The 27,589-nt window shown below is 33.5% G+C and overlaps 1 protein-coding gene across 2 annotated transcripts in view; it reads left to right on the plus strand.

Annotated features, from left to right (window-relative positions):
• Positions 1-17,594, plus strand: part of LOC124369350 (serine/threonine-protein kinase BRSK2-like) — a 152,170-nt gene extending 134,576 nt beyond the window's left edge. The window contains exons 15-16 of one of the 2 annotated variants that reach the window (XM_046827328.1): positions 6,839-7,087; positions 12,028-17,594. In XM_046827328.1, coding sequence (XP_046683284.1) covers positions 6,839-7,054 — 216 coding nt within the window. In that variant the 3' untranslated portion in view covers positions 7,055-7,087; positions 12,028-17,594. Of the gene's footprint in view, positions 1-6,838; positions 7,088-12,027 lie in introns of those variants that run through there. The other variant, XM_046827329.1, reaches the window with a different exon arrangement.
• The last annotated feature ends 9,995 nt before the right edge of the window (positions 17,595-27,589 follow it).

Here is a 27,589-nt window from a genome sequence, read left to right on the forward strand (position 1 = left end):
CAGTTCTGGTAACACAATAGAACTCCAAAACTATTGTTAATCTAACTGTCCCATAACTAATATATCATAATATAATGTAATAACCATAATATATATTACTAATATAATGTAATTTAACTAATATAATAACTATCGTTTTTTGTTCAGCTTCACCAGTTGCAGCTTTAAGAGAAACATTATAGGATACACTTACCTGGATACTGAGATAGAGGTCAGTGACGGGCATTTGAAGAAATTTTCATCTTTGTGTCCTATTACATCTATCTGCACAAAACCCAAAAGCAAGTGGCTTTGCTTATAAACAAAATGGAGAATCCTTATTTAGATGGCAATTTGTCCTGAGTCAGTTATGGCCATTGTTAAAAATCACTATCTTTATATCCTATTCCTGTCAGGCTAGGAAATTTGTGAGCTTCAACAGGGAAGCCATCAGAAAGATTTCTTGGAAATCATTCAAAATAGGAATTAATGTGTTTGGAAAAACCAATGGCCAAGCAGTCTCAGACATTGCACTCTGGATCTGAATTTGAGGTAGTGAAAGTTCAAATCGTGTCTATAGCTACCTCTACAGCTGTAGCTAATTGTGTCTGATATATACCACTTTATATCAGTACCATCGATCTTGTACTTTATCAACTCTCCCCCTTATTCCGTTTGATAAGTTTGTCGCACAGGTCAGTGGTACATGAGGAGAGGTAGAATAAGGCTTAAAAGGGGGTCGGCCTTTCCTTTGGATTTTTATAAGTGTACACAGGTATTGAACAAACATAGATCAGCGAATCTGTAATAAAATGAAAGGGCTGTCATGTGGAATACTAGTAACCATAAAAAGTGTGAGAGGAAACTCAATATTGACCACCAAAGTAGCAGCCGAGATCAAAACCATTTTTACGAGGGTCGTCCACAAAGTAACCTCCGTTTTGAAATAAAAAATAAACTAGTTGAGATACAAAAATTGTATTATATAAATGTAAAAACTGTAGCTTTTCTCTACTTTTCTACATATTCAGCATACAAATTCAAGCACTTATCATATCTTTTAACAGTTTTTTAAATTCCGTCTTTAAAAAAATCTGCCGCCTGAGAACGTAGCCAACATGTTACAGCGTTTTGAAGCTCTTCATCACTCGCAAACCTCTGAGATGCAAGCCACCGCTTCATGTACGGGAAAAGATGGAAATCACTGGGAGCCAAATCCGGGCTGTAGGGGGGGGGGGGGGGGGGGGGGGGGGTCAAAAACGTCCCATTTGAACTTTTTCAAAAGTTCTGTAGTTCTTTGAGCTGTATGAGGGCGGGCGTTGTCATGGACAAACACAACACCAGATGTCAGAAGACCACGACGCTTGTTTTGAATCGCTCGTCATAGCCGTTTTAAGGTTTCACAGTAAGCTGCAGCTGTAATGGTCGTACCACGCTCCATAAATTCAACGAGCAAGATGCCCTTAGCATCCCAAAAAACTGTAGCCATCAATTTTCTCGCTGAAAAAGATTGGCGAGCTTTCTTCGGCTTGCTAGGCGAAGCGGTATGACCCCATTGCATTGACGGACTACACTTTCGCTCATAATGTTTGGGCCACACACCGCACTCAATTCACAATGAATTTCAGCTGCTGTGTAACTTTTCGACCACAGAAATCTTATTACACCACGCACTTCACATGTGGCGGGATTTTCTATCACGGCGCTCATGTTTTTACGTTGTACCAAAAGAACGCGCGATCGCACGATGCTCTCCCTTGCACAGCTAGAAGCGTACTGAACGGCTGCGCACACCGATGTGAGAATGGCAGCGCTACCCCCACTACTTATCGCGCCAGGCCCAAACGGCGGTTACTTTATGGACGACCCTCGTATAAGCACTTTAAGAGGTAATAAGCTCCAAGTATTGTTGGCATGAGTATACAGGGTAATTTGGGTATTATTACCGGCACTTTCTGAGCTTATTGTACTATAAAAAATAATGAAAAAAGTTCATATAAACATAGGTCTAGAAATGCTTTGTTACTGAGTGACGACCAACAAAAGACTTTACCCACAATATAGTAACCGAGGTTAAATGATCATTTGCTGGGAGTTTGGAAAGAGGGATTTAGAGACGAATGCAGTTTTTGACATGGTAAATTGAATAAAGTTTGTTCCTTAACTGTATCTCTCTTATCGTTTAAGATCTACTATGTAAAACACAAAAAAAGAGCATTAAAAAAACAATTTTTTATGTTTAACATACAATTAATTTGTTAAGCAGGTAATAAAAATATAAATTTTTACAGAGGAACTTGTAGAAAATTTAATACTGAAGAAAATTATGTACAATAAGGCAATTACAATGAAATAATAGTTTTTTAAATCAAATTTTACTACCAACACTTTACCATGCAAGAAATACACATTTTGCAGTGAAATAAACGTTCAGTTAATTCCACAAATTAATAACAAACTCTTCTGGTTAATTAAACTAAGTTTGAAATAAACTAAATGTTAACATTTAGAACCTAATAGCACTACTGCTGTTCAAGATTATCCAAACAGTTTAAAACATGTACCTACGCATCTTTGTCACTTAACCTTCAAGCAAGGTTAATTATGATTTGGTAAGTTGGTATCACAAATCAGCTGATCAACAATATAATGTTGTGAGAAGTAGATATTATTTGTTACCTAGTCTGTAATAGGTCCAAAGAGTGCAGTGCAATACAATACAAATAACTGGGTATTTGTTTATTAGTTTAGTGTAATTTAAAATTGCATACTATTACGAATGCAATGCCTTTGTTATTTACAAGAGAAGAATATGCCGACATGGTATTTATCTTAGGCGTGTGTGACGGAAATGCAACCGCTGCGCTGCTACTGCAGAATACCAAAGGTGTTTTCCTAACCGCAGAGTTCCAAACCCAAAAACTATCAGTGGAACATTTCATACCTTAAGAGAAATGGGTAACCTTCCAAGCATTAATACTCACTGTAATTGTCCTGCCCAAAACAATGTCAATATTAAGGAAGCTATTATCGTAGCTACTCAACGCAGTCCAGATGTTAGTACCCGAAGTCTTTCCAGGGGGTTTGCAGTGTCTCAGTCTATGGTATGGAAGACTTTGCGTAACAATAACATGTTTCCTTACCATAAGCAAAAAGTGCAAAATATTCGATCAACTGATCCTCCTCTTTGTTTAGAATTTTGCAAGTGGTTAATTATGAATCGCCAACATCACAAATACATTTATTCATGGACAAAGCTCAATTTACTCAAGATGGCATCAATAACCTTTGCAATGAATACACTTGGGCAGAAGGCAATCTACATAGCACAATTGAATGTAACTTTCAATACAGATTTAGTGCAAATATATAGTGTGGCCTCCTTTACGATAAGTTAATAGGACAGTTCATTCTAAAAGGGTAGCTAAATTCCAAAATTTACCCGGAATTCCTTAGAGAATTACTGCAATTATAGAAAATGTTCTATTAGCATCTAGATGCAATATGTACTATCAGCACGATGGTGCTCCTGCCCACTTCTCACGTAACATAACTGTGTACTTAAACAAGTAGTTTCCCGCATGATGGATTGGTCACAATGGACCATACACCTAGCCGCTAAGATCACCACATCTATCGCTGTTAAATTTTTGTGTATGGGGTTAGAGGAAGAATCTAGTATACCAGAAAAAAGTTGATACACAGGGAGAATTGTTGGATCGTATTGCAGATGCCGCCGCACAAATCAAGAATAACATGCAGCATTGTGGAGGGCTACACGATCAGTCCGAAAGCAAGCTGCCAAATATATTGAAGTACAAGGACAAATTCTTGAAAACTTTCTCTAAATTTTACCTTAATTTACCTGAATCACTCTGTATATTCATAACTTTATGGTATGCTATGCATTGGTTTCTGACTTTAGTTGGAATGATAAGTCTTTGATTATCCATAACAGGAATATATGATAAGATCGCAGTATCCAGGTAAGTGCGTCCAATGATATCTCTCTTAAAGCTGAACAGAAAACTGTTGTTATTCATATTTTATTATTATTACTGAAAACTGGTATTTTACTAGGAAAATAGGTTAGGGCTTTCATGTTCAGAATTCAAAACTTCTATAAAAAGTCTATAAAAGCACTTATGATCTAGCGTCCAGAAATTACAACTTTCATCTTAATCAGCTCTCTGTATTTAAGAGGATTTTGTGACTGAAAAATTCACAGTTTTTCAGAAATTTCCTTATTTAGATTAGGTTTACATATGACTTCCAGACTTCCAAAATTCAGTTTAAAGCCTCATCTCTCAGTAGTTATAAGAGAAATGTTGTTATTATAAAGATTTCCAGTTTTTATATATGACTATGGTTAAATTGTGGATATATAAAACTGTTTTTCAGTGAGTAGTTATTGCCCTAAGATGACTGAAGACCAAAGTATAAAGTCATATCTCAATAGATAAGGGACATTTTTTAATGATAAAGGTACTTGGTTTCTTTCATATGACTGTTGTTGGATTGCAGAGTAAATAAATTGTTTTTCTATAAAAAGTTATAGCCTAAACTGCAACTGAACTCAAAATGTCCACAATCAGCTCTTAATTGATAATAACATTTAATATTTATTGAAGTTTTTTCAAGCTTATATTTGTTTAATTTGAGACATTTTGGAAATTGTACACAAGTATACAAGATGTAAGACAAACTTTAGTAAATAGTATTAGACATACATATAGACACTAATGATTTCATATATAATATAAAAGCCAAATCTGAAAATATCATTAGCAGGTTATTTATGTATACTGTATTTATAGGTTGTTACTAAACTAATATCAATATTTTAAGTCATTGTAGTATTTATACAATTTGATTTACAATTATAAATTATACATCAAATGATATATCAATTACAACAGTTTTGTTGAATACACCATGCACATGCACTGTTTCATAAATTTTTGTTAACAAGAAGTAGTAAATGGTGATCAGATAACAGATTTTGTGTATTAGAGTTCTCAAAAACTGTAGTTGAAACTCAACATGCGTTCTGTATTAAATTTCATGCATTGGATGCATTGTGTGAACGAGAGTGAGAGTGAGGAAGGCTAGTTGTGATACTAGTTGTGACTTAGCTATTTCAGTGATGTCTGTGTGAAAAGTTTTAAGGAGACAATTTCAACTATGTCCTCATTGTAAACAGTTGTTAAGAGGTCAACAGGCTGTAGCCTATGATTTGCATGCTGACTTCATAATCAAAATGTTGTGATCAAAACGTGATGACGAAGATTTTCTTACTCAAAACAATTTGTTGTCAGGAAGAAATCACATTACGTCTAAGTAGAAATATGAACACACTTGCCATTCATAATTGAACTATATGCTCTTAAGTTGTTTCCCTATCTATCACCTACCACTACTAAACTATTTGCACAACTTATTAGAAAAAAAAACACACACATATAGTTTGGTTAATTAAACGCATATGTGACAGATACGGCCAAATACAAAATAATTGAATCATAAAAAGTAAGCGCTCTGTGGTACATTCACCCAGCAAGTGAGAAATCCGGGTTCGACTCCCGACGGACCAAGAACTTTTTGTGGTTCAATATTTATTGAAATTAAATTCAGCTATTGCTATTTATACAAATTTAATTAATGTAAATAAAAGTCGTTTGACAGGTATTGGGTCTTCCAATCATATGTTAGTTTCGTTAATTAAACGCATATGTGACAGATATGTGCTGCAACTATGACTCTAATTGCAAGAAGATAAACCATAGACATTCATTTGGCTTACTGACAACAAAATATGCCAAATGATATTGTATCCAAATACTGGATTTGCTGTCCAGGGCCAGATAACATAGCTTATTTCACATGGCATCCACGTTCACCCAATATGGTGGCATACAATGTTTATCTTTGGGGTTACATAAAGTAACATGTGTATGCTCCTTCACTACAAATTGACCTGTGTGATTTAAGAAACAGGATTGAAACAGTTTTTACTCCAGAAACATTTATCAAGATATGGGAAGAATTTGCTTATCGATTGGATGTGACCATATGACCAATGGTGCAAAAATTAAACAATTAGTTCTAGTTGGCAAGTGTTTGTTTTAGGATTGAGAGGGGAAAGCAGTCTAACTCTTTCCAGAATTATTCTATAAAAGTTAAAATATTGAAGCTTTATTTTAGTATAAATATGTGTTCATGCTAGCACAATGCATTATAGTTATCATCTTTTCAACTCAAACACATTCAAAGTGAGGTGTTATTCCATATAAAAACTGTAAGTATAATATTCTATAACCTTCATTTCAGATTGGTTTTGCATCTCAGTAGGTCTACCATTTATAAATATTACAACAAAATTAGCATTAGCAATAATCACTTGCAGTTGACTGTATTCATGTTATTCTTGTCTTTAATAAACTCAAATTTCACTGAATTATACCAAATCGAGCCTGAAAGTTGAAAAGCTGATAGTCATTATTTATGGTTTCTCCAAATGACTTTCTTTTATTAAGGTTTTAATTGTTCTTTCTATAAAGTAACTATCGCTGAAAATGTTCTATCTTGTATTTATTCATTATTTACTTGATTAATGCAAGTATTCTGTGGTATGCGATAAATCTTAAAAAACAAAAGAAATATACACTTGAACCCATATAAATGTGGACTGCACCGTGTCTAAAGTACTATGCTATTGTACTAATATTACAGCTTTTGGGTGTTTTAAAACAACAATTATAACTACAGTTTTCCAAATTCAAAATTTCTCTGTGTATAGAAAATCTGTTGTTGCATTTAATATTGAATAACATTGTTATAAAATTTGGTATTGTGACAGGCCGAATCAGATATAGAATCCGACACAAGCGTTTTTGATGTCAAAACTCCAAGAGACACCAGCACTGGTGGTGGGCGGCGACGCAGCAGCAGTGTAGTGAATAACAACAACAATAACAACAGCAGTGGGGGGGTGACTTCTCCCGAGGCCACTCCCCCTCTTCCCATCCGGTCAACCAGTGAGAGAACTAATGTCACCACCAACCAGTTGTCTTGAGATACAATTATCCGCTATTGTCTATCAGTACAGGTGAGTAAACAACATGTAAGCTTTTAGCTGCAGTACAACAAATTAACATATATGTTCAGTAATTAATTATATAAACAATTAATAGTTTTATCAATTAAAAAAGTGTTAAAATATCTTTGGAGATCAAGTTTCCTCCTGTGACTGTCTTTTTGTGTGTCATCTTTCACCAGACTACGACCACAGCAATTAGGATGCAGAGACTATTCACCTCTAATAAGCACTTGGCTCCCTATCTCTGTCTCTGAGAGTCAATGTATACATCAACCTTTCCAAGCCTCTTTGGATAGCATGATCCAAATGATCAGAGAATTTCAGATATGATAAATGAACTCCAATGCAGATGCAGAAAATGTTCACCTGATAACACACTGACAAACTATAGCTCTCTAACTATGTTTCCCAGCATTGATTTAAAGTCAGCAGTGTTATAGAACAAGAATATATTTTCTTATGTATTTACAAGTGGGTTGTTTCTAGTTTAGTCTCTATCTGGAGACTATGTCCATAGGGTCTATATTTTAAATGGACGTAGTTATGCAAAAAGGATCCATCCCACAAATTTTAGCATTATGAGATAGGACTACGATGCTATTCAGCTCAGACGTCTATATTTTTTGCAAAACAGAACCAAGCCTCATCCGAAGCTGTATTAATAGTAAAAATCATATGAAAATCAACCCTTTTTTATTTATCACCATTCTATATTTTACAAAAAAAGGTATCAAGTGTTTTGGTTCCTTCTATCTAATGAGTTTTATAATTTTCCCTATGCAACCAAGTGGCTTGGTTCTTTATTGAAAAATGCCCAGTACTATTTATATCCATGAAACCATATGGCATGGTTCTGTTTTGCAAATTAATAAAACGTCTTTTATAAGGATGACCAAAGCATCTTGGTTCCTTTATAATAGTTCCTTATAAATGCAAAGAGAATGTTTCTGTTGATATTCGTCACAAGGAGTTCGAATAATTTAAAGACCTTGGCAACTACAATGACCAAAACATGTACATTAATGCGAAAGTAAAAGAAGTTCCAAAGAAACGTTCCTACTCAATAGTAAAAGAAGAATAAAAAATTTAGGCCGAGAAATTTTCCCCGTATTTATTGTTTAAATAAAACTGTTGTCTGCAGGGAGATGTTTGTCAAGGACGTTACATATATCATCAAAAAGAGGTCAATACAGCCTTATCTAAAATGAAATCTGAAACACTGCTTGATCAACAAGGGAAAACAAGGCGGGTGGAACTCGATTCCAGAATGCAAAAATAAAAGATATTAAGGAATGTATAGAAAAAAATTTCTAAACACACCTCACACTACCGAAGAGGCAAAACCAATTTTTTGTTCTTACCTCCAGAATTGACGATTAACAAAATGTACGATCTTTATGTTAACAATAGTTCAGAAGATCAAGTTGTTATTTTATCCTCATTTAAAAAGATATATCTACAAAAATTACAATTTTAAATTTAAATCTTTATAAAAGGACACATGCAATAAGTGTGATCGCAGCCAAGATTACAAGTGCCGAAAATGATTGAAGAAGAGAAGAATATTGCCAAAGGAGAACATGACAAGCACTTACTAATGGCAGAAAGTGCACAAATAAGACTAAAGACCAGATATGAAATCTGCTTCTTCTAATGAAAATCTAGAATGCCTAACATTTGACCTTCAAAAAAACACTGCAATTCCTCGCATAGCTACCAACATTGTGTTTTATAAAAGGCAGCTGTGTGTGTACAACTGCGGGATACAATCAGGGAAGACTGATAAAGGGTATTGTTATACTTGGGTTGAAGGTGAGGCAGGTAGAGGTTCACAGGAGGTTGGCTCCTGTATGTTAAAACATATTCGGGGAAAGGTACCTGTGGGTACAGAGCATTTGATTTTATGGAGTGACTCCTGTGGGGGACAAAAACCGGAAACATAAAGATAGTGTTGATGCTCAAAATCTGGCCTCCAGGATCATCCAACATTGAAAACAATAACACAGAGATATCTGATCCCTGGTCAACAGTTTTCTTCCAAACGACGATGATTTTGGAAAAATGAAAGAAATTGAAACGACTTAAAAAGACAGCAATATTTGTTCTGTCCTGAAAATTACTTCTGTATCATGGAAAACTGCAAAAAGAAAAATCCTCTAACAGTTGTCCGAATGAAATAAGGAAGACTTTAACTCATGCTCAGAAATTGAAAAAAGTATTACTAACAGAAAAAAAGGATGTTGAGAAAGGAGACGTCAGTTGGTTAAACACAAGAGAAATAGTTTATTAGGAAAGAAAACCCTCTGGCTATATTTATTAGCAATAAGTTTGATGGACCCCATCAGGAACTAAACATTTCGAAAAGAAGGCGAGGGCGTCAGCTGTCGACGATAGATAAGACACAACTTGTACCTTTGTGGCCTAATGGAAAACCCATCGCTGAGGCAAAGTTAAAAGACTTAAAATCTATGTTTCATCTCATCCCAAAGAACCATCATGGATTTTATCACTCACTCACTGCTGAACCTCAAGTCGAGGATGATATAGATGGTTTTGGAGGTGAACCTGGTTTTGAAATTTTACCGGATGAGTGAGATTGTTTATGGGTGTTTATAATATTACCTGGAAGTTTTAAAGTAGTTATTTTTTAATTTTTGATACTTATATTACTATGCAAAAGTGATAAAATAATTTTAAAATTCATATTTTTTTATTATTGGATTAATATTTTATTTCCTTTAAAAATAAAACTAATTTTGAAAAAAGAACCAAGTTGTCTGGATTATTTCTAAGAATAACTAAATTAAAATACAAAAAGGAACCAAACAACATGGGCATATTTTGTCTCTAATTAACAGAAAACCCAAAAGGAACCATCCACATTTCAATCCATATTTTAAAAATTAATTGAAGTTTGTAAATTGTATTGTATCTAATATCTAAATAAAAATATAGTCCTTCATTTAAAATACAGATCATATTATTCACAAAATAAATAGAATAACAACTAGCTGTTAACTTTGACCTCATTTATCTCAGATTAGAGGTAGTGTGGGATGGTTCCATTTTGTATAACTATGTCCAAATATTTAATTAAATATTAAATTAACTGCTGGAAATATCTGGCCACAGTTTTTACATGTTTGAATTGGAGTTTTCTGTGATGCCTGGAAATGTTTGTGGGGGAGTGACAACCTGTAAGTTACATAGTAGTGGAAAGACTTTTATTTGGCATGTTATTGATGTTATTAGTTGAATTCCTCAATTCTTTCTTTTTATTGTCACACCAAAGCAGTCCACTACGATTGACTTTTATAACATATTTACTTAAGAAATCATAAAAATAAAAATGTGAGTTATAAGTAATTTTTCAAATTTTACTTAAAAACTTCAATTAATCTTATAGTTTTACTCATTTTACTTTCTTGAAAATTCAGTTATTCTTCTTTATGAATATGACCCAATCATCATAAAGTATTTATGAAGTATTGCTTTTTATATTATTATTTTATTTAAATATACTGTATATAACCCTCAAATGTGTGGTCACTATAGGTTCTACGAACATAGGCTATAGAGAGACGCAAACACAAAAAATCTAGTGTTAAAAAACTTTCCTATTATATATGTAGCTCTGCATTTTCAGTCACGATTTTAGAATTGTTAAGGAAAATCTCCAGTAATTACAATGAAAATAGAAATAGTGACTCTAGAGTTGTAGCTTCATAGATTCTAGCAGTAGGTCCTAAATGTGCATGACCTGAAAAAGAATATTTCAGTCCACCATAAGCGTGTCTTGACTTGTCAACAGCCACACAACTTCAGACCGTTGCCATGAAACAAGGCAATAACTCTACCCGATGCAGGGTCTGCCCACTGTGGGGCCAGTCCAAACAGAAATTCTATCTCTGAATTGATCGTACTATTAGTTGTCCTGTCTTCTACTGATTCATCCTTCATGTTACAATATTTTCATTTAAATCCAGAATATGGCTAGCAATGATTAATTTTAGCAAAACCTTATTTTTAGCAAATGCTTCAATAATTTTTCTGCTTTCGTGGAATTTTATAATAGTAAATGCAATATTATTAAATTTAAATTAGTGTTTCAAATCAAATCTGTTTTGTTGCTGAGACAATAATTACATCATATGGCAAACGCCAATTAATAAGGATATTCTAAAATTTCTGTCATTCATACTATAATACACATACAAACATACAATCTTTACAATCACACCTCCTTCATTCATCGCCAATGGAACCCACTTTGAACAGTGGGGTCCGTCTTCTAATTGGGCGGCCTCTCAGTTGAAAGCCAAAAACTCACCTGCATTATAAAATGCTTGAGACACCAAGAAGCATTTTAGGTGAGTCTTAAACACCTTTGGTGTTGGAGCATCTTTGACTGAATTGGGCAGGCTGTTGAGGAATTGAACACCCGCTTGTAAGGGCAGGCGCTCATAAACCACCGTTCTGTGTCTACCAGTTTGGTAGTTTGCTCTGCCACCTACATGTGTATGTCTTGGCCTCTGGTTAAGGCACATTTATTCATACAAAACATAGTTGTTTCCAGTATGTAGAAACATGGCAGAATCAACAGCTGCAATTTCTTGAAAACTTGCCTGCACGACTCTCTGAATTTGATTTGATTGATTCTAATAGCTTTTTTTTGGAGTCTGAAAGCTCTTTGAAACTGAGTGTTAGCACAAGCTCCCCAAAAAACACTCCATAGGCCATATGGGGGTATATCAAGCCATAATATGCTGTAATCAGTACCTGACTCGGGCAGTATTTTGCCAAAGACCTCAGAACAAAGATGCCTGAGCTGATTTTGGTGCAAACATGATCAATGTGCTCATTCCATGACAGTCCTCGATGTTGCCAATGTTTATAGTTATGTAAATTATATTTTAATATATCAATATGATATAACTATTATGTTTCAGAAATATAAGCCGCCCTTGAGGAATCGGTCCAAGCGTCAGAGAGCTCAGGTCAACTGCCCAGTCTCTTCCCTCCCGTTCCGCTTCTAGACGCTTCCAACCTTGTAATTTTATTTACAGAACCTATTGTCAACAGTTAGCCAGCTTTCACTGCTGTTTGTTTCTATTGGAATATTTAGCATTGCTTTGAAATATTATCAATAAGAGAAATGTATTTACTTGAAAACATTTATTACAATTAATTGTATATTAATCAAGGGTTAAATGAATATCTATTGAATATGACAAATATGAAATTGTGTATCATATTAGGTAGTATTTGATTGATTTTTAGGATGAAATTATGCAAATAGGTTTAAAATACATTTTGTAACTTTTGTTCTGACTGTGTGTGGTTGGTAAATAGTTCTCTGCTTAAGGACACTCAGCCGAAACTTGTCTGAAACCTTAATCAAAGTCTCAAGGAGGTTTGTGTATTATTTATGCTTGAGATATTTGCTCCACACTTGTCATATCTTTGATAAATCTAATAGCCATTTGTGGCAATTCCTGTGGTCTAAAGTCAAATAAAAGGGAGTTATGAAACACAATTGTTAGACTCCAAAAAAATAACAAATCGGTTAGAATTAGTAAAATACTGAATGTGGTTTAAATTTATTTGTGTGATTTAAATTTAGATTGAAACAGATTGTAATAGAGCCAAACAACTACAGTTTGTATGTAGTGTAAAAGAATTATAAATAACTATTACCATTACTCTTTGTCTTGATCAAGACTTTGTCAGATAGCTTGGGAACGTAGTCAGAGAATCACTATTCACAATTAAATATAGAAAGTCCTTCACACGGACCCCTCTGTCCCTTAGAATATATGCATATCCTGACCTTCCCATGTTTCTTACGATAATATGCTTGATATGATCAGAGAATATCAGATATGATAAATGTACAATGATCAGGATACAGAAAATATTCACCTGATAACACATTGTTAAGCACTCGGCTCTGTCTCTGAGAGTCGATGCTTACCTTCCCAAGCCTCTATGGATAGCACAATCCAAATGATCAGAGAATGTAATTTATTATAAATTAACTGCAATTAGGATGCAGAGAATATTTTGACAAACCACTACTCCCTAATTCTGCTCCTAATTATGGTCTGTTATATGTTGTCTGCGAATTGATATATGAAAGAAAACACATTTGCCACCATTGAGCTGAAGTCATCAATTTTATTAGAACGAGATCATATTTTCATATGTATGTATAATTTCAAAAATAGTCTCTTCAGTTCCAAATACTTAACATGCATAAGCTAAAGAGTTTATGTATATAACTATAATTGTAATGTAAATCACAACTTTTTTCATTCTTAGATCATAAAATAAAGCTACCATGTCTATTATAATTTTAACCTAAAATTACACTATTATAAAAAAAAATTTTAACTGGTTACGTTTAAAAAATTGAAAGAAATATTAAACTAAAATAGCATTGTTTTTTAAAAAAATAGAAGACATTTCAAAGAACAGTAATGAAAAACAAAATTACACACTTACATTTATGGATAGAAATAGTGAATAAGAAATAAATACTTTAGTAACAGAAACATTAATGAAAATAATAAGACACTTTAAAGAGGAATACTAGATTAATACATTAAAAAGATAAAAATGTAAAAAGCAATTGGGATATTCTCAGTAGATGAATTTAACTGAAAATGATAATGAGCAGATCCAGTTATACAAAGGGTTATGGGAATATTAAGTGAAAGAATGAACATATACCAGCTTAAACTATGATAAAACAGTGTGTAAAAAGTCAATAATAGCAGTTAAGCATTAAGGTAAAGTAGTCATCCAAAAAGGGCTAGTGAAAGGATTTTGGTTCAAAAAGTTGATGGACTAATCTTTTTTGTGAAATAAAAATTGACAATCACAAAGTACTTCAGAACTGGGTGGTTTTACTAACTCACATATTCAAAGCTATATTAAGGTGGTGTGACCTGTTATGTTCTCACAGACAGAAAACCAGCAAAAAATCTAATAATTTCTAATCAGGCCTATTTTTCAACTTAATTTGATTTTGAACCCTTTTATTGCTAATATACCCTATGATAAACTAAAATTATATATGAAAATATATTTTTCTGAATATTGCTCTACATTTTCATATTAATATTTTATAAGGGGTCATTTAAGTTGAGTATTACTGCAAAAATACCATCTTGTATAGATTTAGGCCCTTTTGATATAAAACAATTTAAAACACAAGTATGTCTAGTAAAAGTGAGCTCGTTCTTAAAAGTTGACATACCATATATATTTAATACATTAAGACATTTTGTACAAGAAGATTCCCTACAGATTTTAGCTGAATTTGATTTTTGGAATTTCGGTGGGTTTTGGTAAGGGGAATATATAAAATGTAATTAATAAAAAAATGTAAAATTATATAAAACAATAATTTTAATCACATGTGCATTTATAAAGAATAAAAGTATGATAACAACATATTTATGAGGAAGGGGTAAACTTAAATTGTAAATGACCGTTTCTACCGAAATGGTTTTATAAACTACCACAATATGGTTTTAGATTAAAGAAACTTGGGAATATTTATAGACCAATAGAACTTTTCAGAAGATGATATCCTTCAACTTAAACGTTTAAAAAGAAAATTTCCATTTTATTTTACATTATAACAAAATTTTTTTATCTTTACACCTTTTATATTGGCCACATGAAAATAGTTCATGGGTCCTATTGAAACGTTCAGATAAAGGTAAACTATAAGTACAATACTCAGTGCCATAAACACTTTGAGTGGCAAGTACCCATTAAAAATGTTACACCCCATAGAAATATAGATCAAGTTTGGAAACTTTTGATAGCAGTTGATCCTGTATTTCCATATTTAATGTGCTTGCAACACTGACAGTATTCCAAATGTTTACAGAGAGTTTTATACATTTTTGTTATTAATCCAATTTAAGTTTTTAAATTAACATTAAAATGATACCAACCATTTGAGTGAAATTTGTGGTTTTTGTTTCTTTTCCAGTAATTATAAATGTGGACTGGAGGCTATTAAAAAAAATTGAGTTAGGAGTGTCCCCTCATTCCTTGGGGGATTCTTCTCACCATTCAGAATTTGCCTAGAAGCAAGTCCTATTGATCTTCAAATTTCACTTTATGTGCAATTCTTCAAAAATTAGCAGGCATGAACAACCGTATATATAAAGCAATGGGTATTTGAGTAACCGAATTTGACATTTATATTGTGATATATCGTAACATACATTTATGACAAATAAAAACTTAAAGGAAAGTACATGCTGCCACTGAATTTGTTAATTAATCGTTTAAGTTTTCCTAATTTTGTGATGACAAGTGTGGACCAAATTAAAGGCCTAACAATATAATTTTAACTGTATGTACTTAATCGTCTTGTTTACATGACTTAGTTGTATTATGACATGGTTGGTCACCGGTATCAGTGTTATTGTGATCTTGTCAACGGCCAGAGAGAGATGTGCTCTCCACTGCTCACTAGCAGAACTTAAAGAGAAATGTAATTTAATCATTGTGTGTCTTGATATTTTCTATAAATAATTATTTAGAGACTTTTTTAAGTCTTATGTTCTTATGTTACATGTCGCTCAATATTAGGCAAAAATCATCAATTAATCAAAGACAGGTACACAGACAGAACATATGATGTAAAAAAGCTATTATAAACACGTATGCAAACGTTGTTAAACGACAAGTGATAAAAACATATGTGAAATGGAGAGCTGTCCAGTGTCCATTTGTAGTCCCAATTTAGTGAAATCAAACATTTAACTTGTAATTTGTAACTAAAGAATCCCAATCTTAGGTTAGGCACAGCACAACAGATTTCCTTTTACATTCCAAATCTTGTAGATAAATGTTTACTATATTTTAAATATGCTAAGTTTTAACAGCGTAAAGTGGGTAGTTACAAAATAATTGAATATAGTTAACTATTTTGTTATCGGAAGTGCTAACAGATTGTAGGCTGTAAATTAGGCTTAGTTTTGTCCAGAAGTGTGAAGATGTGTAAAGACAGTGTGGGATCCCAGTATAAGAGTGAATAGGTATTTCTATACCGATATCCACAAGCCTTTGAAATATTTTTTTGGATTTAAGAAAAAATATTAACTCTCTATTTTGTCTGAGACTTGTTTGCTTAATTACCTCTGTGCACTGTTTTCTATTGTTAGATGTATTTACCAACAATTGAACCGACAATAAATCAGTGTGCAGATTGCGAGGTTGCTGCCTCGACGCCACGATGCATAGTTTGGACTACTCTTTTACAACACATTAAAGAATGCATGTTTACGTTCACTGGATGTTCTGCTCCGAACATTACGTTTCTTCACTTAAACAGGCGTGTGTGAGCCTAAGCCATCTTTGTGAGTGTAAACTATCACTAAGTGAATTTGATAGGTTAGCCAGTAGTTTTATATGACAGTTATTTTTGGAAATATTGTCTTATTTTAGACTGAAAAAGGGCGAATGTAAAAATACCTGTGTTGATAGTTGTGTTGTCGTTAGTTTTTTTATGTTATTTTCTACAAAACTTTTTTACGTGTTAGCCAAAGGTTATGAGAGTTGTTTGTGAATGAATTGTAACCAAAGAGCTTGCTACCGATGTTATATATTTTGTTACTACCTTTTGCTTGTTACCTTAATGTAAATATCATTGCTTGCACTTATCCGATATGTGCTTAGTTGTTAGTTTGTAAATTACTCCCAACTATTGTTATTTTGTCTATACAATGTTGTCACCATAACAACATCTTTGTTATGGTATAACTTATAGTGTAATTATTATTTTCATTCCTTATGTTACATATAAGTTATATATAAAAGTAAGGAAAATCAAAATAAAATGCTAAACAATGGAGTAAAAAATAAAAATAAAACATTCTCAGTAAATTGTAGATTAATAAATAACCCTGTCCAACCTATAAAGTAAACTATTTTAAATTTAGCCCATTGAATTGTATACAAATATGACCAATTAATTGACTTTTCAATACAACTACCCATTTTTTATGCTATTAACAAAGCCAAAATGTAATACTATTGTAAACTGAAGATTTTCAAGTATAGTCTATCTCAGACTATGGCCGAAGTATGCTCTTATAATCCGGGACTGAAAAGTTTTCCGCACAGTCTATTTTTGAACTAAACCCGTAGGTACTAAATTCATGAATTATCATTTCTATTAACTGCTTGAAATATTGGAGAATAATTATCCTGGTTTGAATTAGAGTTGTTAGGCACCAGAACAGTTTTTCTTTATGGTTGGCATCCCATGGGGAATGATGAGAAATCTTTCATTTAGCATCAAACCCAGTGTTGTTAGTGTACAGTTCTTGCTCCCAGTCCACAGTTACTCAATGCTACATTGAGACTTACCTATGTGTTTTTAAATACAACATTCTACTATATTTACTAACCACTTATTAGTAGTTTTGAGCAATTAATTAATTTTTAAAAATATGTTTTGTAAAAATAAAAATGCGTTTTGAAGTCATGTTTGGGACATTAATTATGAAACCTGAAAAAACCTAATTTAATTTCTCAACTTATACCATTACGTTTTAGTACAATATAGTTCTGCATCTTTCTAAGTATGAAAATGTGACTCGTATATCATATGTATGAATACATCTTTTAAAAAACGCCTAAAACCCTCAGTCAACAATGGTAAACACCATTTCCTGTAGCTTAGTTTGCAACATAATGGCAAATTCAAAAACACCAATCAGTTGGAAAAAATTGTAGCAATTAGAAACCACGGGCAAAGTCATCAAATTGTGAAATACAGTAAAAATAAAAATTCATGTAATCTTTAGAAGAATTAGGGTAAAACCCGGTATAGGAAAACTGATGATGATTACATACTAGAAAGCTTGAGCCAGATCTTATGGCGTTAAACATCCCTCACTTTGGAACATGCTTACATCTGAGAAAACATTGATTTTTTCTGTCACTGAGGTGTGTGATATCATTAAGTCCAAGGAACAACATCTTTTTAAAATTCAGTTCTTATAAAAGAATATTTTGTCTTCATCCTTTATTCAGTTTAAGTTTTCTAGACAAGGAAAATATTGAAGGATTGACCTAAAGATGAAACCGATTATAACATCCCTCATGTTATTAGAGATGAGGGAAAACATGAATTTCACATAACATTGTGTTTTATAAAAAACTATACATATTTTATGCACAAAAACTACTGAGTTTTTCAATGGCAATGTAGCATCACATGAAAATAGTTATCCAGCACTTTATGCATAATTATCTTACAAAAAATGTAATAAATTTATAGTTTGTTAAAAAATTAAAACCGAATATAAGTAAAATTATATAAAATCAAGTTGTTTAACTTTAACTGCAGTAACAACCCATATTAGCAGTTGCAGGTAAACAACAGAACAACTGACCACTGTGTTGCACTACAACAGCATGGCTGCATCTGTTCCTGAACAAATATAGGAAAAAGTTTTTTAAGAATCATGCTCAGCGTCTAAAATGTTTTCTGTATTTGATGTCTATTCAATAAAAATACATTACTTTTATTTGCAAACGTAAATTACGGCGCTGCATAGGCAATCTAGATACCCTATAGCACTATCCCATTGTTGCTATGGGAAAGTGCAACTCCTATACAATGTTTAATTTTGACTCCCTAAATGTTGCCTGGTAAGTTCTCCAGCATAGTAATAATACTTGAAGAAATATGTTTTACATTAAAAAAAATTATTGTAAACTAGTGAATGAATGAAAAAATTAAAAATTCCTTTATGAAAAAGTTGGAGCAGTATTAAATTACAAGAAAAATTATATTATTTTTAAAATAATTTTGTATTTAAATTAAAACACTATAACCCTTTTATTTACAAGTAGATTGATTTAACTTTAGAAATAAAACTTGGTTGCATTTAGAAAACTATTTTTGAAGTCGATTACAATGTTTAGGCTTTACATTCTTAACTACTATTTGATGGGTACACTAGTTAAAATTGGAAACATCTCACTTCAAAGTCTAGGTGAGGCTCCCACTAAGGGTAAACGCGCACTAGCACGGCCAAGACCAAGATCACGACCAAGACCAAGACCAGTACTGGTCTGCAACAGCACGACCACAACCTTGACCAAGACCAAGACAGTTTTGTAATGTACTAAAAACAAGTCAGTCTGAAAATGCATGTCGAGGAAATAGCAGTGGCCATGTATGTGTACCGTAAATATGTAAAAGGTAAAAGAAAACTCTGGACACACCCCTTGAGAGCAGAGAGGCCTTTAAAAGGGTACTTCGTTAGTTTGTATGCTAATTTACGTGAACATGAAGAAGAGTTTTTTAACTACACACGGATGAGTGTTAAAAGTTTTGACAAACTGTTAGTGAAAATTGCGCCTCACCTCACATGAGTAGAACTGATACTGCCATGCGCTTGTGTATTGGAAATGAAGAAAAACTACTAGTAACGTTAAGGTTAAGTTTAATAATTGAATAATATTCTAAGTAACATAGTAAATGGATATAAACTTAGTACAAATGACAAATTAATTGTAAAAACTGAGTTTTTAAATTTATACACTAGTCTATCTTAGATCTAGCAACTGTTATTAATGTCATCAAAACATTGAACCAATGGGGACACTTGGTCGTCTTCGTTTACACTACTTCCAGTCATTGAATGTGGGGTTGAAGTATTTCTTTGTAGACTGGTGAGACGTTCGTAGTTGTTGCCAACAGTATTCATAGGAGGAGCTATTGAAGATCCTTGCTGGTAGATTTTCTGGTCATATCCACCATAAATATGCTGTGTTTTTGCCCAAAAAATCGAAGACAGTGGTTCTAGTCCATCCAGTTTTAAAATATGTAATTAAAAGTTAGAAAAATACTTTCTACTTACATAACTTATTCTTCTGTACCGATGTTGTACAGACATCGCCACCGAATAGCAATGCTATTTCTTCCCATTTCTCCTTCTTCATTATTCTATTGGCATAATCATCTGATGAAAAATCCCACATTATTTTGCCATTTTACAATACTGTGTACTAAACTTGTTCACAAATTACAAACAACTCAATCGCACACACCAACCTCTCTCACTACTCCTGGTCGCAGACTTGGCCGTAGGCAGTGCGCGTTGTTCTATAACAGCTGATGGAAGCCTGGCCGCAACGTCAAGCTGGTCTCGCGCTTGGTCTGTGCGACCAGAGCGTACAGCTGTGGTCGTGCGTCTGTCTTGCGTTTGTCGTGTCTTGGTCTGACTAGTGCGCGTTGCTCCACATCATTTCAGGTTGTCCTGGCTGCACGTTCTTGGTCGTGGTCTTGGTCTTGGCCGTGCTAGTGCGCGTTTACCCTAACTCATAACACCTCATTGATCCTCCCTCTGTACAATGACACGTGACCTCTCTAAGAATCTAGTCTTAAAAACTATCCTTCAGAGCAAGCATGCAAAAGTTGAAAAATTATATATACATTTTAATTAAAAAAAAATAACAAGTGACATATGAGAATTAATCACACAGTCACAGTTAATACATCATTTTTACGTTTTATACAAATTTTTTAATATTTTAAAAACAAGCTACCCGTCAAAAATGTTTTTGTTGCCAGTTCTCTTCATTTCTGGGCCACACACTCCAAATTGGAGAAGTGATCTCCAGAACTCTTGGACATAAAAATGAGCGTGGCTTTAAAAAGCTATACAAGTCTGCCACAATACGATGAGCTGAAAATGAAGAAACATCTTTTGCACTTCTATTCCATTCAGCTGTCTAAACTTCTCCGGGTCTCTTTTCCGGAATGTCCCTACAATTACGAACAATTGTTATACAATCTAGATTGTGAGATCTAACCAGAAACATGTTAGGTGTAACTTGTGCTTACCTTAGCTATTAAATCATACACACAAACAGTAGTTAATGGATTTTAATGAGAAAACCGCACTCAATACACACTAAAAAGGTTCAGTTTGCTTGGTATTAATTTGGTACACCGAATCAAACAACGGAATTATGGATACTCTCCGTAAGTGATACTACAAGTAATCACTAGTTAGCAGACTGTACCTGGTTCTACTGATTACGTGTAGGCCTACATATCAAATGGCGCACATCGATACTAAAAGCGATAACGTTTATCATGTTGTGGTAGGTCAAAACCAACATTACAGCACACACCGCTTACTTATAACATTTATAATTATTCGTAACCCGTAGTTAAAAACGTTTTTTGCAGTTTACATTACACAGAACACGTTCCGTAATTGCGGGAACATTCCAGCAAAGTCAGAATTCTCCAAAATCTCACTTATTCTGAACAGCCTTGATAGCTACATCTGTGTAGTAATGACTCGTGTTACAGGCAACGCAGGAATATATTTGGACCAAGGTTTTGTAAATTTTAAAGAAGAGTTTGTATTGATAAAACTCACGGTGACCGCCCTACGTTCCTTTCAAAGTACACTTGTTTAGAGAAGTTATTATTTTAACATCTAGATCCAGAATTGTGGTTATTTTCTTTATTTTACTACTAAGAACTTAAAAAAATGAAAATAAATTAGTTTTAAAAACTATCTCTTTGAGGCTGAGGGGCACATGATTAATTTCAGTCAACCTTACAGTAGAATAACTCACTGATTGGAATTCTAGATGGTCTGACATTTCGGGAATCGATTTACAGATCTTAATATCATCAGTTTAAAGCTGGGTGACATTAAGTAACAAGGATGGATTTTAGTAAAATTCACGGCAAACAGAGATTTCAAACTGGAATCTTGGAAGATAGTGACAAACAAAACTCTCAGTCACTACCAAATCGTACTATAAAATGTCCTTCCTAAAATATAGGATTTGATCCAGTGAATAACGCAAGGAAACATCCAAATAATAAACATTTCCTCTAAAAGAGGTGACGAAATGGCTTGTCATTCACCTCTGGAAATATACAGGTAATAGATGGCTTTTACCGGTCATGCCAATTGTTTGGTAGATTGGAGCACCTCCTCACCAAAATAAAGCGGCCGATTATCTGACAAACAATACTAAATAAAACATTAAAAACAGAAATTTATACAACATTACAGCATTATAGACCCTTTCATAGAATATAAATGACTACATGGAAAGAAAATTTTAAACTAAACTTCAACTCGGGCAGGGTTGGCGATATGAAGTGCATCTTTGATAATAAACCCTGGTATACTGTTAACTCCACAATATGATCGAGTTATAAAGTTCTTGATAGCACACTGGGTATACGACAGGAATAGTAACCTTTTAATTACTGCCACTCATATTGATGTATGTTTACCATCTCGGGAACCTCATTAATTGCTCGCCATGAAAAGACTTAAAACTACTCTCCACATTTACAGTAACACACAGATGGGTCAGTAATAAACCGTCATTAATTTTAACATGCTCTATTTACAACGATGATATTGCAGTCTCTCCTTAGGTCTGAATGGACTTCATGATTTTCCGAAACTGTAGAGACTACTTAAATGTCATATGGGTTACAATTGCGACAGCTTTACGTTGCTCTTTTTGACGTTTCTAAAGTTTTTCGACTTTGCCATCGCTAACTTTTGTGGAATTTAGAATCCTGCATAGGTTAGAGAGTACGTGAGGGGACTCTATGTGATGGTATTGGAGTGGCAGACACGAAAATGTGGGTTAATTGTGGGCAGTGTAATAAGTTAAAGCGATCCGTTATCATCGATTTTGTTTTACTCCATTTGTGTTCATCTTGCTTTCAAGGTCAAGTTCATAATTTTACTTTGGTACTGAGAGCCAGCGGACCAATTCTACAGCTTCTGCCGCAGATCTTCCCTTGTTTGCCGAGTCTAAGTGGAGTATTCAGAGAACTCAGGATTAGCTAGAGCAATAGGACCCAAAGCAGAGGCTTACTGTCAATACAGACAAGTGCAGTATTCTATTTCTTATCCAGACCGGTAAAGTCAAGATGACCATGATAATTACATCTTTAACATTTATGTTGGGAACTAGTGTGCTAGTTCCTCTGATGTTTATACCTAGGGAATGGCGTTACCTGTACTATGACGTAATTAAACCTTGGCAACGAATTTCGGCGGAACGTACAAAATACAGTACTGTAGCTCACTGCTAGTAGCGTACTAGAGAATACAATTCATCAACAAGAATAAGTTGTATTTCGGAAATGTGCTATTACGAAATTCCCCGGAACTTAGAGGAGCATCCAACGTACAAAAATAAAATAAGCAATTGATTACAAATGTTTTATATTTATTAAATATTTTGACTACCAAATGTATAGACTTATGAACTCAGGAAACAACAGAACATATCGAAATTCTTTACCGAACTGACTATAACTTACGTATTGATCAAATTAGCTGATCTTTAACCGTTTGACCCCATACATTCCAATTATATCCACATATAGTTACCAACATGTCACAAGGTATATGTCGTCTTCTTAAGGATAGCTTTCCTGCTTTTTGACCCCAAAATCAAAAGGGTTATTTCTTTTGGTCAAGAGGAACATGTGTACAATAGTTCACTTCTATAGGCCCTTTCTATCAAGAGTTATGGGTCAGACAGACAATTGTAGGATTTTAAGAAGGATATGTAGGGCTGTTCATAACAATAAGCCAAAAGTGTTCCCTTGAATCTCCTTCATTAATATAATTTAAAATTCCATTCATTATATTCGGTCTTACTTTACAATTACATTAATATTTTCATATAATTATATCATGTTCACCATCACACCATCACTACTTCTGTTTTCTAAGATTATGATTTAGAACCTAAATTCCAGTAACAATACCCTATAAAACTATGCCGTGGTACTTATTGACTTTAGAGATGATACGACCGGAGTTCTTTAACACCGACTCCCTAGATCCCCTTAATTTGTCACGTCAGAACTATGTTCCGGCAGTTCTATCTGAGCTAATATTTACAAGTGGACCCGTGCATGGTGGAAAGAAATATAAAAAAAATGTTTAATAGATATTCAATAATCGCAGGGAACATACCACATAAACCTAAAATTGGGTCCAGTCAGGTATCCGTAATCTTTATTCCTACTCTGGCCGATATTCATCGATTGATGTTATCAAACAATCACTTGTGTGAAAGGAGCAGACCTTAATGGTATTCAGTATGTAGGTAAATATTTTTAAATCAATATTCATAGTTTAAAAGATTGAAATGTAAGAAATAAGAGACAAGACAAAAATACCTACAACAACTGGTTGACAAAATCAATATGCGTATATATTATTATACTGAAGTTTGTATTTGCTGTATGAGGTGTGAAAGGGACACGGAAGTGTTTCACTCAGAAAGTGTAATGAAAAATTCAAATGGAAAACAAATCTGCTACTGAATTCGCACAACGGTTAATAGTCCAAAAACAAACTCGGTATATAGCATTAATTGTAAAGAAACGTTAAAGAGTTGATATTAATTATGGATCTGAATAAGGAAGGAACTATATTATCGGTCATAGTTCTAATCTCTAAGAAGTACTTGAAAAGTGGACCTTAGTCTAGGATTTTGTCTCACAAGAAAATACACTTGGTAGAACAAATAACAAAAAGTAACGCTGGAACAATCTAAGCTCCAACCACAACCAATGCCTGGATAGGTGGCACTTGCAAGGATACCATTATTCTTCCACCCAGGGCCAACCGTGCTCGTTGTTGCTTAGACCAGGGTTTAGCCACGAGGTTAGACAGTTCATAGACCAACGGCGGAAAATGGATTTCTTCTATAAGTCTATGTTTTTGATAAGACCATAATATTATATGGTGATGAAACATCGTTAAATTTAGTAGGTTGTATTGGTTCTTTACTATAATGAAAGCTATAATTTAAATAGAACCAGTCAAAAAAATAAATCAGTATCTCTTTCTTTACGTCTTTACACAAGAATATTCAATCTAGACATATTGGTTGGATATAAAAAAGAGGAGGCTTCCAAATGTGCTTGTAAACTATTAAAAATGTTACAATATTTTACCTAAACAAAAATGAATTTATAATCTATATCGTGTGGTTAACATCTAAGTGAGTGGAGGTTTTGTGGGAGTTTTGATTCAAAATTACTCAGGCTAGGAATTGCATTACTAGAGAAGGCCATCTTTTAGAGAATCCGTGCTCACTGCGGTGTTTATGTTCTCCGGAAACGTTGTCCGGGTCGCGGAAGGAAATCTGTTACCGTTACGTATATTTTTACGACACTCAACCGCCCCCTTTCCCTTAACATCGTTGTACATTGTTTACAAACGTTTGCCTTTGCGATACTAATAGAAAACATTACTTCCCCTATTTCTGCGTCTCAGTTACAAATATGGGCAAATTAAATGTTCATATTAATGAAACTAAACCACGCAAGTCTTGCTTTATTCACGAACGGCTAATTAGTATATTTCAGAAGTTTTAATTCAATTAAAGTGTCTAAAAATAAACCATTTGCCATTACGTCGTAATACACACTATTCGTGAGTGACTTAAAAGCAACTAAACTCCTACTCCTGATTTCAGAAATGAAATGTTTCTTAGTACTGTACTTAAAATGACCATAACCAAAGTGATTTAGTATCCTAAGTAACTAAAAAACCCCTCAGCAACGCCATATTTTCGTTTGGTAAATTAATTCCAGTAATACACATATTGCTGCACATAGTAAGGGATCCTATTAAAATATGATTAAAAAATATTATACCTGGAGATGAATTTACAATAAAATCTTTCTAGTGTCGCAAAGTTCCCCATGCATTTCAAAATACAATATGTCCATTTGGTTGGAGGATTTCCTTCCATCCTTTGGATCATTGGGCGTGACTTAAATGTTGGCTCCACGAAAGCTACCACCACAAACTCTTGAAATCAAATCACGTCTAAATCAAACTATATTTAAGCTGAGAGATTAGTTAATTAAATAAAAACTGCTTCATCAGAAGTCTTAAGCACATGCAAACATTACTACTGCATTTACTAATTTAAATTAAAAAGGCAAGAACTGGATAACTTTCTCACTGATTGAACTAGTATAATGCATTAAAGTTACTGCATTGCTATTTATGCTTAATATCTAAGATTAAATACTTACTTACGGACAGAGATCCTGGGAATTTGCCTTTGTGACTGAGACAGGCCAATTTTGTCTAACAGAATTCACCACACTTATACCCACAGTAAGTTTCTAACTCAGCCACGTAAAACATAAGGAATGCTTAGTATGATGGTTTCATTGCGCCATTCCGTAACATAATTGAATTGGTATAATTAATACAACACATTTCTTAAGGCTTTGGCCGAATCTGTTAATACTGTAAATCCGTTACTGTTTCAGAAAGAGCAAAATCATATTGATGATAATTAATCTATTTCATGTAACTTTTACCTTAGGGACGATAAAATTGCATTTAAAACATATTACACGGAAATAATGCGTCGTACACATCAGAGTATAAGAGGTGTATAGTATAGTAATTCTGATTCTGAGGCATAAATTATAATTCAAAGGACAAATAATATAAACCGTGTTCATTACGTAAGATCCAATTCACTGCAGTTTCGAAATTAATACGGAATGTACAACGTTTTTTCTTTACATTTAACGACATAAATTACCTAATGCTATATAAGATTACGAAATTGGACGTATATATGTTACTTCTAAGTAGTGAATTATAAAAAACGCGAATGCACTTTTCAAGCAGATAATGAATAAAGGAAAACGATGCACGAAAATAACCTGTCAGCACTCTCTGTTTTGTAACCTCCGCTTCGCCCCTCCCCCAAACAAACCCTGCCAGGACCTGATTAAAAATAGTCGGATTTAATTCTAATCAGATCGAGTTTACACACCACTTATTTTAACCGATAGCGATGCTTTACAACTGTTACATTTTCCACCTTGCAATTTATACGTCTATTGTATAACTATTCTAACATTTTATTCAAACATCTTTAACTCTATTCGCCATTCTCATTGTAAGGGGTGTTTTAAAACTGCTGCTTCTATTCTAGATCCTGTGGAGATGGAGGCATAATTCAATCGAAGATTGATTATTTATTTTGTAGTATTGATACTAGGCCCTGTATTACACACACCCTTTCTTAATTTAACATAACACAACATCAAATATACCGTCTTAGCTGTTATCAAATAAATCACCCGGACACCCAGATTCTTAACTCGGTTCATTTTATTTAGTTACTTTTCGATATATATATATATATATATATATATATATATATATATATATATATAACTTATATGTTTAGCTTATAGACGCAGAATGTAAATATATTTTATTGATATAACATGTGTGTGAAAATTTCTATTATATTCATGCATAATATTTTAGAAATTTTTCCTTACACACAGATTTACAGTCTTCTGGGGAATATTTTTTTTATTCTATGGGAATATTCTATAAGCTGTATGTTGTTACATAATGAATTAGTTTTTATTTGATTATTAAGACATGCACAAGGTAGAAA

The sequence above is a fragment of the Homalodisca vitripennis genome, chromosome X (assembly GCF_021130785.1).
Source record: "Homalodisca vitripennis isolate AUS2020 chromosome X, UT_GWSS_2.1, whole genome shotgun sequence".
Taxonomy (NCBI): Eukaryota; Metazoa; Arthropoda; class Insecta; order Hemiptera; family Cicadellidae; genus Homalodisca; species Homalodisca vitripennis.